The following is a 17,961-nucleotide window of genomic DNA, read 5'->3' on the forward strand; positions in this document are numbered from 1 at the left end:
AGTGCCTCAAAGTTCCATTCTTATATCTCTCTATCACCCATCATTTCTCTCAGCACATTCATAGACAGTTTTAACTTTGGAAATGGTTTCCATAATGGGGAACATGACAGCACTGGTCTGTTGAGCACAGGGGAACATCCTTCATCAGTGGTATATACCAGAAGTTTCAGAGGAAGGTAAAAACAACATATGGCCCCTATACAGTTTTTGTTCACCCAGGTTTTAGCTATAATCTGAAGCATGAGATTTCACTAATCTTTCTTTTGCTTTCACAACTGCAAAAGTTACTAACAGTCCACACAGTTATTAAGATATTATTTCTTCTCCCTGCAGTATCAATTACAATACTGTATGAAACAGTATTTCCTTTTATATTTAAAAAATGTACAGACTCCAGATTTCACATCCCCCCTTTCCTGTACCATTCTTAGATTTAATCTCTACTGCCTCTGTCTCCCCTGTACTATCTGCATAGCTCCTAGCTACACCCTAACTTCATACCATTGATTGATTCAAAAAACATAAATTCTCTTCCTAGATTACAATATTCAACATTCCCACATAGCCATCACTCTCATTAAATATGACATTAATTTGCCCCTCATCCCACGCCTCCGGACAGAAATCCTGATGTTATCTTTGGTCCTGGCCTCCTTTCTTCTCTGTACCTATTCCCTTTGAAGAGTTTTCCTCTTATTGTCCCTGGCAGGAGTGAAAGTAACCTATTTTTTTTTACAGATACTGTCCTATTGCAACCCCACCCCTCTTGGGGGTGTGTGTGTGTGGTATCTTCTTAAGAGTCATTTTTTTCATTTTCTACTGTAAATTGTGCAAATGACATGACAGACTAATGTAATAAGAATAGGGGAGGTTTTCCAATTTCTGTTTATACACTCAACATAAAACTGCTTTATTTCAGCAAGGGGATCCGCCTTTACAGTCTATTTGAGTGAGGCCCAAACAGTACTGTGAAGTCACATTAGACCAGATGTGAATGTATTCTACGTGACAAGAAGTAAAAACTGAAAACTAAAGAGGATTTGTAATGAAAAATATTGTGAATATAAAAAATCTGTAATTAAAGCAATAACTAATTTTCTGTCATTAATGCCGTTTCATTCTCATTAGAGTATATGCAGGTAGGTAGAGGCATAGGGCAGGTAGCTGGGAGTGTGTGGTCCCAGAACAGGGATTTTGCCTGGCCAGGAGAGGTCATTTCTGGCCTCACTAATGCTAGCTCCACCCACTGCTCTGCCCCTTCCATAGGCTTCCCCCACCCCCACTGCAGCCCGGCTGAACTGTGCGCCCCACCGGCTCTTTAAACAGCACATCTACCAACTCTTTAAATGGCACACTCTGGCTGGCTTTTGCTGGAGCGTAGCCAGCTCTTTCCAGAGCAGCACATCAAGGTACACCCCCTTACTTTCACCTCTCGTCTCCAGAAGTGCTAAGCTTTGTCTGTCTCTTCTTACTATGTAAAGGTTTTTCTGTAAAGATTTTTCATCCTGTTTTACCTTTTAGAAAAAGCATCAGACAGAGAATTGCAGTGGGTAAAATGGGATGTGATGAAGGTGAAGAATCTGGAAGGTAGGCCCGGATTTGCAGAAAAACATATAAACCTCTAGTTTTCTGTTGTTTCTTTACAATTATAAAAGTCATAAAAACATTCATCAGCACAAGAATGAGAATCTGATGACAGTTTTCTTAGGAGGAAGCACCCCAAGCTACAGAACATCTAAACATTGGCATGGTAAAGGCTTCTAACACTATTCCACAGTGTTACTCTCCGCCTGATGTCCACTATCACCTATGCTTGGTATTCTCTCAACAGATGATCTGTTCAAGGAGGCGCTTATCACCTCTTGCAGGGTAGTAGGACTCTGTGGGCTGGGAGGGCCCCATAATTTAGGATACAGACTGAGCCTAGAAGTCTATTGTTCTGGGGTGGCTGCCCCACTCTGACCAGATGGAATTAAGGTAGGCTGGAAGGAACCTGCACAGAGCACTAGCCAATCAGAGACAGACATGTAGGGAGCCAATGAGAGGCTGCCTTACTAGAGCAGCCCTGTTATAAGGCACTACTAAGCAGAGCAGAGGGCAGTTAGGTTTTGAGCAGAGAAGGTGCACGACTGGTTCCCAAGAAGAAGCACCTTGGATAAAGCACTGTAGACTCAGGGAAGCAGAGCAAGAGAAGCTCCAACCTGATACCCCCCAGGCTGTGGCCTTACACAAGGGCCAAGAAGGTGCACGGATCATGGGGAAATGGCCCAGGGAATGAGAGGCAGTAGAGGGGAGAGGAGAAGGGCAGGACAAGGCTGCTGCCAGAAGATCCCTGGGTTGGGACTCAGACTAGTGGGCAGGCCTGGATCCCCTCCTTTCTCTCTTGCACCATACCTAGCCACACTAAGGAATGGCCTCCATAGAACGAGGGAAAGGGCCAGACTGGGACTGCAGTTGGCCAAGGTGTCAGGGGATGAGACTGAAGACTGCTGATACCCCTTGGAAGGAAGCGAGAGACCAAAGTAGTATGCGCTGCCAGAGGGCAGAGTCCTGAAGAGGATGTTGCGGACCTGGGAGTGACATAGGTCCAAAGTCTGAGTGTGGAGAGAGCACAGAGTGATGATGGATGAGACATCAGCCAGAAGGGCACACCCTGCTGAAAACAGATAATTCCCATAGGAAGCGCAGTGACAGTGAGTCTGACACTATTACATCTATTCAGCAGTGAAACAGCCCTGGGGAGCAAGCTTCTTTGCTGTGCAGATGTACACTGAATGACCACAGAGACTTTGTTCCGATCTGACTAGGAGAAAACACTGCTAAGGTGTGTGAAGGCTAATGAGACAGTGGGTGGTATTTTGCCAGCCTCTCTGACCTTTGAACTATTTGGCTCTGGTAGTGAGGGTGTACCCACTACAAATGGCATGCCATATGAACCCTTGGACTCTGAGCAGAATAAGTAGAATATTAAGGAGATCATTGACCCTCATCTTGATCATATTCATTAGCTCAGATTCTAGTACAGATTTTGTAGCGCTTAATGATTCCTATGAAACACAACACATTCTAGATGGCTATTACAAGAGGGAAGTTGTTTTTGCAGAAAAAAATTACTTGATTCTCAGCATGGAATACTATTGTTTGACAATGAATCAATTGACTCCACTGATGCTGTGACATGCAAAATGACTTTGTGAGTTGGAAAAAAAATATATAGAGAGAAGAAAGGGAGCAATAGCATTTCCCAGGCTACTTTGACCTTCTGAACAAGAACAGGACCTGGCAAAGAAACTGAGATTCTCATCAGAATATCCTATGTGGGGGCGTGCAGTGAGTCATAGCCACAATGTGCACTCATTCCTAAAACAGAATTTCCTAAATGTTTTTGTAAGTGTAACTTTTGTTTAGCTATTGTTTGGCAGAATTCCATGCTGTAAACGGCTAAAAACTCAGGAGGGACCATATGTTGTGGACAGAACTGCTCCCATCAACTCTGAAAGTTTTCAGATTTTTAATTAAGAAACCCCAACTCAAATTAACAGGTTTATTTTCTTTCAACCAGTGGCCAAAATCCACATCTATCAAGTTTCAAGGGGTGTTTGACAAAAGTTTGTCCACATTGCAAATACAGATCTAACTTTTCCTCTTGGCATTTGCTGTTTTCTAATAGGTACCTAATTACAAAGCAAACAATTCAAGGGCAATTTACTGAAGACATTTTCACCAAATGTAAATGCCTGGGCATTATACAAAAAGGGTATATTGACCATGGATACAGTTAATGGCAGCAGAATACTTCAAGGAAACCTGCTCAAAGAAAAGTGATAGAAATGTAGCCGTGTTAGTTTGGTGTAGCTGAAACAAAATACAGGACTATGTAGCACTTTAAAGGCTAACAAGATGGTTTATTAGATGATGAGCTTTCGTGGGCCAGACCCACTTCCTCAGATCAAATAGTGGAAGAAAATTGTCACAACCATATATACCAAAGGATACAATTAAAAAAATGAACATATATGATAAGGACAAATCAAATTTCAGAACAGAAGGGGGATGGGGGGGGGGGGAAGGTAAATGTCTGAGAGCTAATGATATTAGAGGTGATAATATGGCATGGCCCCATATTATCGCATGGCCCCACAGTATGCTAATATCTTTATGGCTGACCTAGAACAACGTTTCCTCAACTCCCGTCCCCTTTTACCCCTTCTCTACTTACGCTACATTGATGACATCTTTATGATCTGGACGCATGGCCAAGAAACACTGGAGACATTCCACAGAAATTTCAACAACCTACACTCCACCCTCAACCTCAGCCTGGACCATTCTATATGAGAGATCCATTTCCTGGACACCACAGTACAAATCAACAATGGAAAATTAGAAACCACTCTCTACAGCAGTGGTCCCCAACCTTTCCAGGTTGTCGGGCGCCAGGGGGCGTGGCCGTTCGCCCGCCGGGCGCCAGGGGGCGGGGACACTTGCGCCCCGGGGGGCGGCCCCCCCTATAGCCGCATGTCCGGGGCCGGCGCTCCCCCTGCCCAGCGCCGCACGCCCAGGGCCGGCGCTCCCCCCGCCCAGCGCCGCGCACCCGGGGCCGGCGCTCCCCCCGCCCAGCGCCGCGCGCCTGGGGCCGGCGCTCCCCCCGCCCAGCGCCGCGCGCCCGGGGCTGGCGCTCCCGCCGCCATGCGCCCGGTGCCAGGCCAGCCCCGAGCACCTGGCGGGCGCATGGAAATGCCCCCGCAGGCGCCATGGCGCCCGCGGGCACCGTGTTGGGGACCACGGCTCTACAGAAAACCCACTGACTCATACAATTACCTACATGCTTCCAGCTCCCATCCAGAACATACGATACGATCCATCATCTATAGCCAAGCCCTTTGATACAACCGCATCTGCTCTAATCCCACTGACAGAGACCAGAAACTTTAGGATCACTACCAAGCATTTATAAACCTCAACTACCCACCCAGAGAAATAAAAAAGCAAATTGAAAGAGCCAGACGAATACCTAGAAACCATCTACTTCAAGACAGACCCAAGAAAACTAACAATAGAACACCACTTGTCATCACCTAGAGCCCCCAACTTAAACCTGTCCAACACATCAATAAACTACAGCCCATACTGGAACAGGATACTAAACTCCAAGAGGCTCTGGGGGTATGTCTACACTACCCCGCTAGTTCGAACTAGCGGGGTAATGTATGCATACCGCACTTGCTAATGAAGCCCGGGATTTGAATTTCCTGGGCTTCATTAGCATAAGCGGGGAGCCGCCATTTTTAAATCCCCGCTGCTTCGAACCCCGTGTAGCGCGGCTACACGGGGCTCGAACTAGGTAGTTCGGACTAGGGTCCTATTCCGAACTACCGGTACTCCTCGTGAAACGAGGTGTACCGGTAGTTCGGAATAGGCACCCTAGTCCGAACTACCTAGTTCGAGCCCCGTGTAGCCGCGCTACACGGGGTTCGAAGCAGCGGGGATTTAAAAATGGCGGCTCCCCGCTTATGCTAATGAAGCCCGGGAAATTCAAATCCCGGGCTTCATTAGCAAGTGCGGTATGCATACATTACCCTCCTAGTTCGAACTAGGAGGGTAGTGTAGACATACCCTGGGAGACAGACCCATAGTCTCCTATAGACAACCACCTAGCCTCAAGTTGATTCTTACCAACAACCACAGGACATACCACACTAATACCAACCCTGGTACCTTCCCTTGCAACAAACCCCGTTGCCCACATATTCACTCTGCTGATACCATTATTGGACCTAACCAAAGGTATGTCTACACTAAGCTAATTCGAACTAATGGATCCAGACTAAAAAACAAGTTCGAATTAGCGTTTTGCTAATTCGAACTAGCATGTCCCCATTAAGGGGACCCTGAACCGGGCTTAAGGATGGCTGGAAGCAGTGCCGGTAGGGCATCAGAGGAGGACTTAGAGCGTGGAGATGCTGTCTCAGGCTAGCCGAGGGCTGTGCTTAAAGGGTCCCGACCCCCACCCCGGACAGACAGTTCTCAGGGGTGCCCCGCTTGCAAAGCAGTCCTGGCTCGGAGTGCCCGGACTACCCACACTGGGCACATCACAGCACTCGGCCATCAGCCCAGCTGCACTTGCTGCAGGCTGCCATCTGGGGAGAGGGGGCAATTGGGGGGCTGCAGGAGAGCTTCCACCCCCAGAAGCCCGCAGAGCCAGCCCAGTCCTCCCCATCGGGGGCTCGTGCCCCATTCCTCCCTCACCTCCTTCCACTTACCCTTCCCTAGCCCCTCTTCTTGATGTACAAAATAAAGATAACATTTCTTCCAAAATGGAATCTGTCTTTATTGAACAAAACTGGGGGAGACTGGGAGGCTGGTAGAGGGGAGGGCAACTAAAATGATCAGGGGTTGGGAACAGGTCCCATATGAAGAGAGGCTAAAGAGACTGGGACTTTTCAGCTTAGAAAAGAGGAGACGGAGGGGGGACAGGATAGAGGTCTCTAAAAGCAGGAGTTGGGCGGAGAGGGTGCATACAGAAAAGTTCTTCATTAGTTCCCATAAAGAAGGACTAGAGGACACCAAAGGAAAGGAATGGGTAGCAGGCTTCAAACTAGCAACAGAAAGTTCTTCTTCACAAAGCAAAGAGTCAACCTGTGGAACTCCTTGCTGCAGGAGGCTGTGAAGGCTAGAACTAGAACAGAGTTTAAAGGGAAGTGAGATCAAGTCATAGAGGTTGGGTCCATGGAGTGGTATTAGCCAGGGGGTAGGAGTGGTGTCCCTGCCCAAGGTTTGTGGAAGGCTGGAGAAGGATGGCACGAGACAAATAGCTTGGTCACTGTCTTCGGTCCATCCCCTCCAGGGTCCCTAGGGTTGGCTGCTGTCGGCAGACAGGCTACTGGGCTAGATGGACCTTTGGTCTGACCCAGTACGGCCATTGTAAGCTCAGGGCTCAGGGTCGGGGGTCTCAGTGGACCCCCTTGATTTTCATGCACTCCTGCTCCTGGGTGGCCAGGCTGGCAGCTCTCCTGCCCTAGCTGGCCACCTTCCTGTGCCTAGTGCGGAGATCATGGACGAGGTCCACGATGTCCGCACTAGCCCAGGTGGGTGCCCGCCTCTTGCGGTCCCGGGCAAGCTCCCGGGAGCCACCAGCCTGGTCCCGGGAAGAGGGGGAGAGCTGGGGGGCATCGGGTGGGTGGCTCGATCCGTGCCAGGTGCAGGGTCTGCTGGCTGGGTGCTGGCAGGCTTGCACCTGGCACGGGCACCGTAGCCAGCCCGTGCCCCTTTAAGGAGTCCGGGGCCGGGAGGGCGGCAGACGAGTTTCCCTGGTGCTGGCCAGAGTGACCACCAGGGAAACCTGGGGAGGGTTAGCCTCCCACTAGTTCGAATTAAGGGTCTACACAGCCCTTAATTCGAACTAGTAAATTCGAACTAGGCTTAATCCTCGTGGAATGAGGATTACCTAGTTCGAACTAAGCGCTCCGTTAGTTCGAATTAAATTCGAAATAACGGAGCGCTAGTGTAGCGCCTATGAAAGTTAGTTCGAACTAACGTCGGTTAGTTCGAACTAACTTTGTAGTGTAGACATACCCCAAGTGAGTTATAAGATCAAGAACACATATTCCTGCACATCCAGAAATATAATTTATGCTATCATGTGCCGAAAGTGTCCGTCTGCTATGTACATTGGACAAACGTCTCAGACACTTCACCAAAGGATCAATGCCCACAAAACAGATATTAGACAGGATCACAAAGAAAAAGCAGTTTCTTGCCATTTCAACCAGAAAGGACATTGTCTCAACGACTTAATTACCTGCATCCTGCTTCAAAAGCCTTTTAAGTCTGCACTTGACAGAGAATCCTCTGAACTGTTATTCATGCTAAAATTCGACACTTTACACCTGAGTATCTTACCCATTACAAAGATAGCTTCCCCAATTATCACCTCTAATATCATTAGCTCACAGACATTTACCTTCCCCCCCACCCCCGTTCTGTTCTGAAATTTGATTTGTCCTTTTCATATGTGTTCATTTTTTTAATTGTATCCTTTGGTATATATGGTTGTGACAATTTTCTTCCACTATTTGATCTGAGGAAGTGGGTCTGGCCCACGAAAGCTCATCACCTAATAAACCATATTGTTAGTCTTTAAAGTGCTACATAGTCCTATAGTTTGTTTCTGCTCAAAGAAAAGTATTTATATGTTAGACCTCACTGGTCCGGCACCCTCAGGACCTGACTGGTCCCAGAACTGGGATTTTGCCTGACCAACGGAGGTCATTTCTGCTGCTGACCCCACCCACTGCCCTGCACCCTCCACAGGCTCTCCCACCCCAAGCCCAGCTGAGCTTCCATACACTCCTCCCAGGCCCAGCTGAGCCGCCCATTGGGCTTTCCAGCTCTCACCTCCCAAACCCAGCTGGGCAGCACATCACACCTTCCCCCCCACCATGTTGCACTGGGCTCCCAGCCCTCTACCCCCCGCTGCACATCAGGATTCTTTGGTCCTGGAACATCCATGATCCTTCCAGACCACGGATGTTGCCGGATCAGAGAGTTCCAGTTTATAGAGGTGAGTCCTGTAGTATTATTATCTTTACACACTGGAAACATAGAGAAACCACATCAGTAAATCACAGGTGCCACACTTTGTTTGCTCTCCTTGAGATCTTGTTAGCAGCCTTATTACCTACTGCTTTAGTGAAATAATTTTTTTAAAAAATGCTCTCATATTTTTCTGTAGGTATAGAAAGGAATGAATAATTCCATAGGCCGTAGCTCTATGCTGGACCTTTGCTCTAGTGTAAACAATGGTCCAAGTTCTGTTCTCAGTTACTCCCAGGAAAATGAACAGTAACACCAGTGACATCACACTAACATCTAGTAGTGACATCACCTGTGACTTCACACTAACAACTAGCAGTGACATCACCTGTGACTTCATACTAACAACTAGCAGTGACATCACTGCTAACTTACAGCAAAATCTGGCCACTTGTGTCTATAGCAGAATCATTTGCCAGATAAAGGCCCATGTCATACCAAGGTGAGAAAAAATGCAACTCCATAGACCAGTTACAAATTGAGACAGTCCAGATGCAGACAGTACAGCAGACTGTACTCACAGCCTCACTGCAAAGCCAACATTGCAGAATCAGCATGGGCAGTGATAAAGAAAACATTGCCTCCACCCACAGAGTACTTCACAGAGTAGCAGGTCTTTCCAGTTCTCAAATGCAGAAGCCCAGCAGATCAGCAGTGCAATGTGAGCAGGAAAGCAGTGCTACTGCACTGTGTGAAAGGTATGCTAGCAAGGCTAGGAAAGAGACACTCATGGGTCCATGTCTTCAGAGGCTCAGATGACACTAGCCTGTTTTCTTAACATACCCTGTCAGTGTGAATCTAGTAGAGACTAGCCACTGGCATTTTGCTCTGTGTCACCTAGGTCTCCCAGAACAGGTCTTAATGACATGGTGGTTAAACACAGGTGGACATTGGTGGTCTGTCTGGATAGGTGTTCTCATGCCTGGTACCAGTAGAATAGCTCTATACTGACAGAAGCAACAGTTTTAAGAAAAATGTCTCATGGAGGCTAGGCTCCTGTATCTTCTGCACACTTAGGGTATCTGAACAGAGAGCATACAACCAACAGTCCCTTAGGAGGATGTTGACTTTACCTCAGAGCACTTGCCTGGCCAAGCTTGAGTCATTTTCTTAGAGCAAGGACATCCATTTATCTTCTGAGTGTACTGAGCACCATTATCGATCACCTTAGCCTCACATGTCCATGACATTTCACAGAGGCATGTCAATGACATTTTATGCAGAAAGAGTCAAATTACTTATGCTGTTTTCCCAATAATATTTCTCCCTAACCTTTGAATGGTACAATGCTCACTGTACTTCCACCTGGCTCCACTCCATCCACTGAGCATGCCCCTACAGTTATAACTGGGCCTATCTATTTACCCTAATTGTGAGTTCAGCCTTGAAAAGTGAATAAGGAATCATAAAGTGTTACAGTAATCAACAACAACATACGCTGATGTGGAAAGTTGTCAAGAGGACATAAAGAGAATCAATTAATCCAAACAAGGCACCCTACTGATACATCACATGGATTCGGTTAAGATTATGCATGGCCAAAAAAAAAAAAGTGTGGGACCAGAAATCAATGAACCAAAACTGGTGTCACGAAATTAGACCTGAATGGTGAACAAAATACTGGATGGGCTAGTATAGCCAGACATGAACCCCATCCTGTTTCCTCCCCCCCCCAGAGAGCAAGAGAAAGGCAGTCAGCCTTTGATGCCCTGGGAACGCAGGTGTGCTGCCTGTCCGTGACTCTACCATAAACAGAAACCAGACAGTAAATGGGCTAGCTGACAACTGGGGGCCTTCCGTCGCCCTGATGGCTAGTACCAGTAATTGACACGCCTGCACTGTCCCGGAAGAGGAATCTTCGCCCATCACATACCAGAGGTGCCCATTGTCTGCATTTTCCCAGGTGTGAATTATGCTTTGCACCCTTCGTGGGAAACTTGGCATTCAAAGCCATTTTTCCTAATTGGCCCCTTGAGATCAGGAAGAAGCCTACGTGACCCAAGGGGTATAAAGAGGGGTTTAGTAGCCCACCCCATTTGAGCTCCAATCATCTACACCTGCTGGCAGGTATTGATTGTCTCCCGAGGTCTGTGGGACGCCCAACCTCGTCCTACTTCTTCCCAAGAGATTGAGAGAAAGACGCTGGCCACGCCAAGTCTGGAACGCAGGGGTGAGAATATATACCTGCTAGGTGTCTATTTTGCATGCATTTAATAAGAGCTCAGAGAACCAAAAGGGTTTCATGGTACCTGTAAGTGACTTATTAGTGTAATTTCTTTCCTGTCCTTTGTAGTGGCTGTGTTATCTGTAACACAGTAGTAGCATTTAACAGCTAAGTTTACCCTGAAACAATAAACCAGTAACTGTTTAAGCTTTAACCTGACTCCTTCAGTTGCTGTAACAGAACCAAGCACAATTTAAAAAAAAAGAACTTCAGCCGGTCATAGGGACAGGTATAGGAAGAGCTTGGGCGTTTTGGATCGTGTCACTCCCAGGTGACAGATCCGTTGGGGCATCTCTCAGTCTTCCCTAGACTGCCCACTGCGAAGGGATCCTGTATCTTAGCAGCTGAAATCTGAGATGTAATAAGCTCTCCCTGTAAACTTCTTGGGGCGCCCGTCTACCTTCTCCAGGTTGCCCGCTGCGAAGGGACCCCGGTCTCAGCAGTTGAAGTCTCAGGTGTATAACACACACACACACACACACACACACACACACACTGCCCTGACTATCGGCTGACAGCTAGTCTGCCCATCACTCCCTTTTGGGGTTCTTGAAAAGAGACTTTGGAAAGCCGCTTACTTAAATGATAAAAAAAAATGGGTAAGGAATGCCACCCCCTGCTCTCTTGTGATCCTGTATCTGTCTGTATCTTCTGTGGCCTACCTCTCTGGCCAGGTTACCTCTTTCCAGATCTGTCCCCTCTTGCCATAAGAGAGTCTGGCTAAAGTCCACATCCACTTCGAAAGAGAAGATCCTATTTTGAAGTTCCCTGCTCTTTCCTCCTGCTCCTGGGGATAAGGAGGTTACTCACCTGTGCAGTAACTGATGTTCTTCGAGATGAGTATCCCTGTGGGTGTTTCACAACAGGTGTCAGTGCACCCCTGTGCAATAAATCAGAATCATTTAGAGCAGTGCCCTTGTGGGCCGCACAGGCACGGTGCCAGCTTGCATGCCTTCAGTGCCCTGACATTGCGCATGCATGGCCAACCTCCTCAGTTCCTTCTCTACAAAGGAGACAACACTAAAAACTCTGAAGTAGAGGGGAAGAGGGTGAGTAGTGGAGCACCCATAGGGACACTCATCTTGAATAGCATCAGTTACTGCAAAGGTGAATAACTTTCTCTTCTACTTTGAGAGATGTCCCTGTGGGTGCTCCACAGCAGGTGACTAAAAAGCTGCATGCATTAACGAGGACCTTGTGTGAGTGCATAATTCTTGGCAAAGATATGTTCAGAGGCCCATGTGGCAGCTCTAGAAATATCCACAGTTGAGACTTCATGTAGGAAGGCTACAGACAGCCCTTTTGGAATGTGCTCGGATGGAGGTAGGCCGATTCGCAATGTGAAAGTCCGAAATGCAATGTGAAAGTCTCTGCAAGGAGATGTCTTTACCTCTTGTGGCATAGCTCTGGCTGCGCCCCGTGGATCCTGCGCGTCTAAGTGGCTATATGCCTTTTCCAGGGGAAAAGATCTAGAAGGCATGGAAAACTCTCCATTCTTCTTTGAAAGATGTTTCTGTGGTGTTCCACAGCAGATCGTGTTGGTACACGATCCCAGCTGTGGAAGGGTTAGGATTTTCACATAGATACATATGGCTCAGACAATCTACAAGATTCTGTGGTGTGGCCATCACAGGAAGGGAGGGGTGTGCAGCCCGAGCCTCCCCAGCCCCAGAGCATGGGGAGGGCGAGTGCTTTGGGGCAGCAACATTCCACCCCCAGAATGCCTACAGTAGGTGTTTTGCAGGCCGGGTGTGAGCAGGGCCAGGCTGGTGGTTTGGGAAGGCAGTGTCTGTAGGGTAGCCATAGCCTTAATTTTGTATCATGCAAAATCCTAAACTCTATAGCTCAATCCAGCAAGCACTTAATTTTGAGCGTAAGTGCTATAGCCCTGGTCCACACTAGGGAGTTATTTTGGAGGAGGTCAGGTTGGATTGCCTTTGGTGTCTGCACAGTGTTTTTGTAGATCCCAAACTTTCCACCACCGCAAAAGTCCATCTCTTTAACACCAGTATCCTTCTGGTAATGCTGTATGGCTGCGAAACGTGGAACATGACGCTTACAGAAGAATTAAAGCTGCAAACCACCCAAAGAGCAATAGAAAGACACATAGTGGTATAAATAGGCTATAGCATATTACTATCGACAATTTGTGTGCAAGAAGTAATGTCAATGATATCTAAGTTATGTACAATCAGAAAAGGAGATGGGCTGGCCATGTAGCGAGACCGAGAGACAACAGTTGGGTAGCACGCATACTCCACTGATCTCCACGAGACATAAAAAGAACAAGAGGAAGGCCTCCAGCACGTTGTGTGGGTCCTTTATGGAAGATTCATGGAAGAATATGGACAAGAACCACACAAAACAGGATGGCGTGGAAAAGTTGAGATCTGCACCATTAGCGATACTATCCATATCGATTAAATCATAGATCTTCCAAGTTAGTATTTTGAAATAACAAGCGCAGCATTCACGCTACCCGCCTGTTATTTCGAAATAACGGGCTGATTATTTCAATATATATACTCCTATTTTTCTTGGGAAATAACGCTTATTTCGAAATTGTTATTTCACAATAGTGTTAGTGTGAATGATCTGGTTCTGCTAATTCAAAATAATTAGCCTCCAGAAGCCTCTCTCAGCTGCACTTGTGGCTGCTGTAGCCACACCTTGGCTGAAACTCTCCCCCAAGGCTTCCCTGAATAATACAGCCCCTTGATGTGCTCATCAAATGGCAGTGGTGTCCAGCTGCTCATATGCACTGGTCAGCCATTCAGCCTCTGCCCCCCATCCCGGCAGGAATGTCTCCCCCTCACTCTCTGAGGGTATGTCTAATAGTTAATTCAAAATAACGCCTCTATACACAAAAACTATTTCGAAATAATTTGTACTGCACAGACTGTGGCAGAAACAAGACAGTCATTGCCTCCTGAACATTGATTTCATATAAACTTAAAAGGTACAATATACAGAAAAAAGATCAAGAATCATAGTTTTATAGCCACAATACAGCAACTCTAAATATAATTTGGGGCAGCCTGAAAATACCCATTGCATTCATTTTACATCAATGCCTTGTAGGGACTGCTTCTTTGCCTGTCAAGCTGAGCCTGGTATAAGACTGATATGGGTGCAAAGAAGACTTAATGCTGCCTCGTTAAGTCCGCATTCTAGAGGCTTGCCAGGGAGATCCAAGGATTGGTTCAGTCCTCAGAGTATCCCCTGTTCATTCTAAGTTGCTTCCTGCTACCTATGGCCCCAAAGGGGCAGCTTGTCAGTTGAGGACAACTGTGCTCTGACCACCTCTCCTTGTGAACCACCACATTCCAAACACAGAGGCCTGAGTGCAGGAGAATAGCTATTGGGTCTCCCTAAACCTTCCGTATGCAAGCATTATCTTCAGGAGGCTAGTTAAGCCAATTTACAGTCTCTTTGAGCTGAGTGATGCAGAAGGGCTGAGGATCTGGTCTTAGGTCTTTCCTTTTGGGATCTATAAAACCTTCAGTAATAGGTTCAGAAAGATTCTGCCAACAGTCACGAACAAGACAAAAGTACAAAATTATCATGGAGGATTCTCCTTTTTAATGACAACCTTATCCGATTCTCTTCTTATTTAATCAGTGTAAAGAAAAAAAATCTTTCAGGAACTTGAAACAAAGAACATGAAACAAGCTACATTTCTATTTTCAGAACCAAGCTGATCCTTCTCCAAGGGTGTGTCTACACAGCAGGGCTTAACTCGAAATAAGCTACGCAAATTGAGCTATGTCAATTGCATAGCTTATTTCAAAATAGCTTATTTCGAGTTTTGGTGCTGTCTACATAACACTTATTTTGAAATAGAGCACTCTTCCTCCGACTTCCCTTACTGCTCATAAAATGAGGGTTACAGGAGTCAAACTAAGATGTCCTGCAGCTTGACAGTATTTCAGCATTATGTCAAAATAACTTTCGGCTGTGTAGACACAGACTATGTTATTTTGAAATAATGTTGCTGTGTAGACATAGCCCTAGAAGAAAATGTTAACTGGAGTCATCCTACTTAAGCTTCCAAACCAAACAAACCTAGCAATTTGAAAGTGCGTAGCATGCCTTCAGTCTCTGCATCAGTCCTTCACTGTGGCAGGGTGTTCAACTGATTCATCAGCACACCAGTTCCACCCTGATGAATTGATTCAAACAGCTCCAGCTCCAAGTTATTCAACCCACATACATTAGTTTCCAGCCAACTAAGCTTTCAGGTTCCTGCTACATGGTTAGTTCATGTAGTGCCTAAAGTTCTATTTGCTATTGCCTGGAAGAGAGTTGATTTCTTAACATTAAAAAAAACCCTAAATTCATGATGACTTTTTATCATTCACTAGTTGTTTAATTTACCACAATTAAAGGAAATATTAGAAATTAGTATAGAAGCTCTGGAAGTTATTTTCTTCGATCAATTTAAGACTCCTGTCACTGCATTGTAATTCTCAGCTGACATTTGGACAAGCTGATAGAAAGCTTGCCAATAACTCAGAAAAAAAATAAGTTTTCACAGTGTCAAAAAAAAAAAAAAAGACACTGCAAGATAAAAAACACACTGTTGTGGCAAAATGCTTTCACAGCACTTCAGTCTGTCACTCAAGATATTTAAACTCATTGTTCAAGTCCTCTCGACTGAGGCAGACACTACAATACAGTTCTTTGCTAATACAAGCAATAAATCCAACATTAAATAAAAAAACCTTTCAAGATACTTCACACAAGAGTCCTTCTCTTTTGTGCTGTAAAAACCTTGATTATATTGCAAGTCTAGAAATATAAAGTTAATTGCTTCATTCTTTATAGTTTTAAGACTTCTCCTTTTCCTCTCCCATACCTAATTGCTTTTTTTCTCATTTGATCTGTCAGGTAATGTTTTTGATTCTTATATAAAAATCAAACGTGGTCACTTACACTTTTCTTGAGGACAAAAACATTTTGATAACATCTCCTGCTCCACCATAATGGTCCTTTAGGGGTGTTTGAAAGATCCCTTGAATAGCAGCACTTTGAAAAGGGAAGCTCACTTATGCAAACTTCTGATCTTCTCTCTTACGCCTAGCTCCTGTGTGCTGTCACATTAAATTGTTATTTTCCCTCCTGAGAAACCTGTAAAACAGGTCCAGGTACACAAATCTAATGTTGCAGGAGAGGTTTTAACTGTTTCATTGCAACAAATGTTCACCCTTAAAAAAATGCTCTATGTCTATGCACTGTGTTGTTAAAGGGAGTAGTTTCTTAATACTTCATTTGAAGTTCCAAAATCCACAGAATCCAACAGCCTGTGTACTTTAAAGGTAAATTAGTTTAAAATTAATTAATGTATTCGTGAAAAACACAGGACAGAATTTAAAATAAAGATTATATAGTGAATAAACTTTACCAATCAGTGTAGTACAATAAGGGTTCCTCTTTCTTTTGTGTACGTTTTTGGGTACTCTCATTAGTGTTGCTTTGTATATGTCAGTGGAGAACAGCCTTGCTATATGTGCAGTTTGGGTGTATGTTTTTGGTCATGCTTGGGTACAAATAAAAAATGCAGACAAATTAAAAATCTATCCAATTATTTAATCACTTTTAGTCATTCTTAATGTTTGGTATTTCTCTGCTTTGCTATACACATTGGCTATGTCTACCCTGGTGGCTCCTTGCGCAAGAACTTCTTGCGCAAGGGTTCTTGTGCAAGGAGTCCTACACAAGAACACGTCCACACTGCCATGTGTGAGATGTGCTTTTGCGCAAGAGCGCCCATGGCACTGTGGATGCGTGGCAGGAGTTCTTGCGCAATAAAATTCTATAGTTAAAGCAGCTTTCTTGCACAAGAGAGCGTCTACACTTGGCTTCTTGCGCAAGAGCTACGCTCTTTTCTTATAAGTGGAAGCTGTCTTGGCAAGAGCTCTTGCGCAAGAGAGCTTACACTTGTAAGAAAAGAGCATACCTCTTGCGCAAGAAGCCATCTCTTACCACGCCATACTGTAAATCTTCTTGCTCAGGAGCGGGTGGGCAGTGTGGATGCACTGTGGATTATTGTGCAAGAACAGTCGTTCTTGCGCATGAAGCCGCAAGTGTAGACATAGCTATTATGTCTCTTTTCTCCTGATACAATAGTAGCTTGGGGGACTTAGGTTATTTTGCTGATGTAGAATAATTGGTGATTTTTCACTTTTAAATCAGGACTGGTTTGTTATTGTGTGCATGGAAGCACCCTACTCCCATTTAAACTTCAAGTGATACAACATGACTGGTCTTTTAGTAGAGGTTATTCAGTAGCAAATCCTCACATGCATTAATAAAATGATCATATTGAGATAATAACATCATACGTCTATGAAGTGCCAGGCACACGTGGGCACTACGCAGTCCAAGGGAACTAGGGAAGACTGGAGATACTAAAGGTGTTTTTACGCCACCTTGGCAACAAAATGGATCCTGGCACAAGTTAGAAGAACCTCAAGGGCTGCTTTACCTTACAGCAGCCTTGACCTATGCTGCCTTTGCTCTGTAGCCTAGCTTTACGACAATGAAAGCTTCAGCTACTACTCCCTCCAAACCCTTCCCATGTTCCTTCTTATGATGGTATGCGTACTGGAAATCAAAATAGGCCCAGGAAATGGGTTGAGAACAGCCTTCCCCATGACATCACCCCTGTGTGCCCCTCAAGCCCCGCCCCCTACGTCATGTCCGGCACGCGGCGCAGGCAGTGGGTCGGGCTCTGCATGCTGCATACAGCACGGACACAGAGCCGCTCAGAGTGAGGGGCAACGATGTGTGGACACAATGGCCCACCAGACAACGGCACACTGGGAAATTCCCGGTATCCTGCCCGGCCAGTCCGCCCCTGTGATATGCCCCATGCAAACAACAGCCACATAGGGTGCCCTCCATTCCATTTATGGCCTCTTTCCTTTGTCAGAGAGTCATAGAAGGGTCAGAGCAGGATCCAGAATTGACTGCTAAGAGGCCTGTATTTATCCCTTCCTCTTTTCTTTTCTCTTCAACATCTGTGGAACTGAATTGCATCTCACAAAAGCTTATGCCCTAATATCCTAATAAATCTGTTAGTTTTTGAAGTGCCACCAGACTCCTTGTTTTTTATTAAACAGACTAACATGGCTACCCCT

General features: G+C 45.7%; 1 protein-coding gene across 1 annotated transcript in view; it reads right to left on the bottom strand.

Annotated features, from left to right (window-relative positions):
* PTPN3 (protein tyrosine phosphatase non-receptor type 3) overlaps positions 1-15,906 on the bottom strand; it is a 316,623-nt gene extending 300,717 nt beyond the window's left edge. The window contains exon 1 of the mRNA XM_006135940.5: positions 15,755-15,906. Within this exon, the coding sequence (XP_006136002.2) occupies positions 15,755-15,803 (49 nt within the window). The 5' untranslated portion in view covers positions 15,804-15,906. The remainder of the gene's footprint in view (positions 1-15,754) is intronic.
* Positions 15,907-17,961: the final 2,055 nt, after the last annotated feature.

This window comes from Pelodiscus sinensis, chromosome 2, assembly GCF_052426305.1.
Source record: "Pelodiscus sinensis isolate ZL-2025 chromosome 2, ASM5242630v1, whole genome shotgun sequence".
In the NCBI taxonomy this organism is placed as follows: Eukaryota; Metazoa; Chordata; order Testudines; family Trionychidae; genus Pelodiscus; species Pelodiscus sinensis.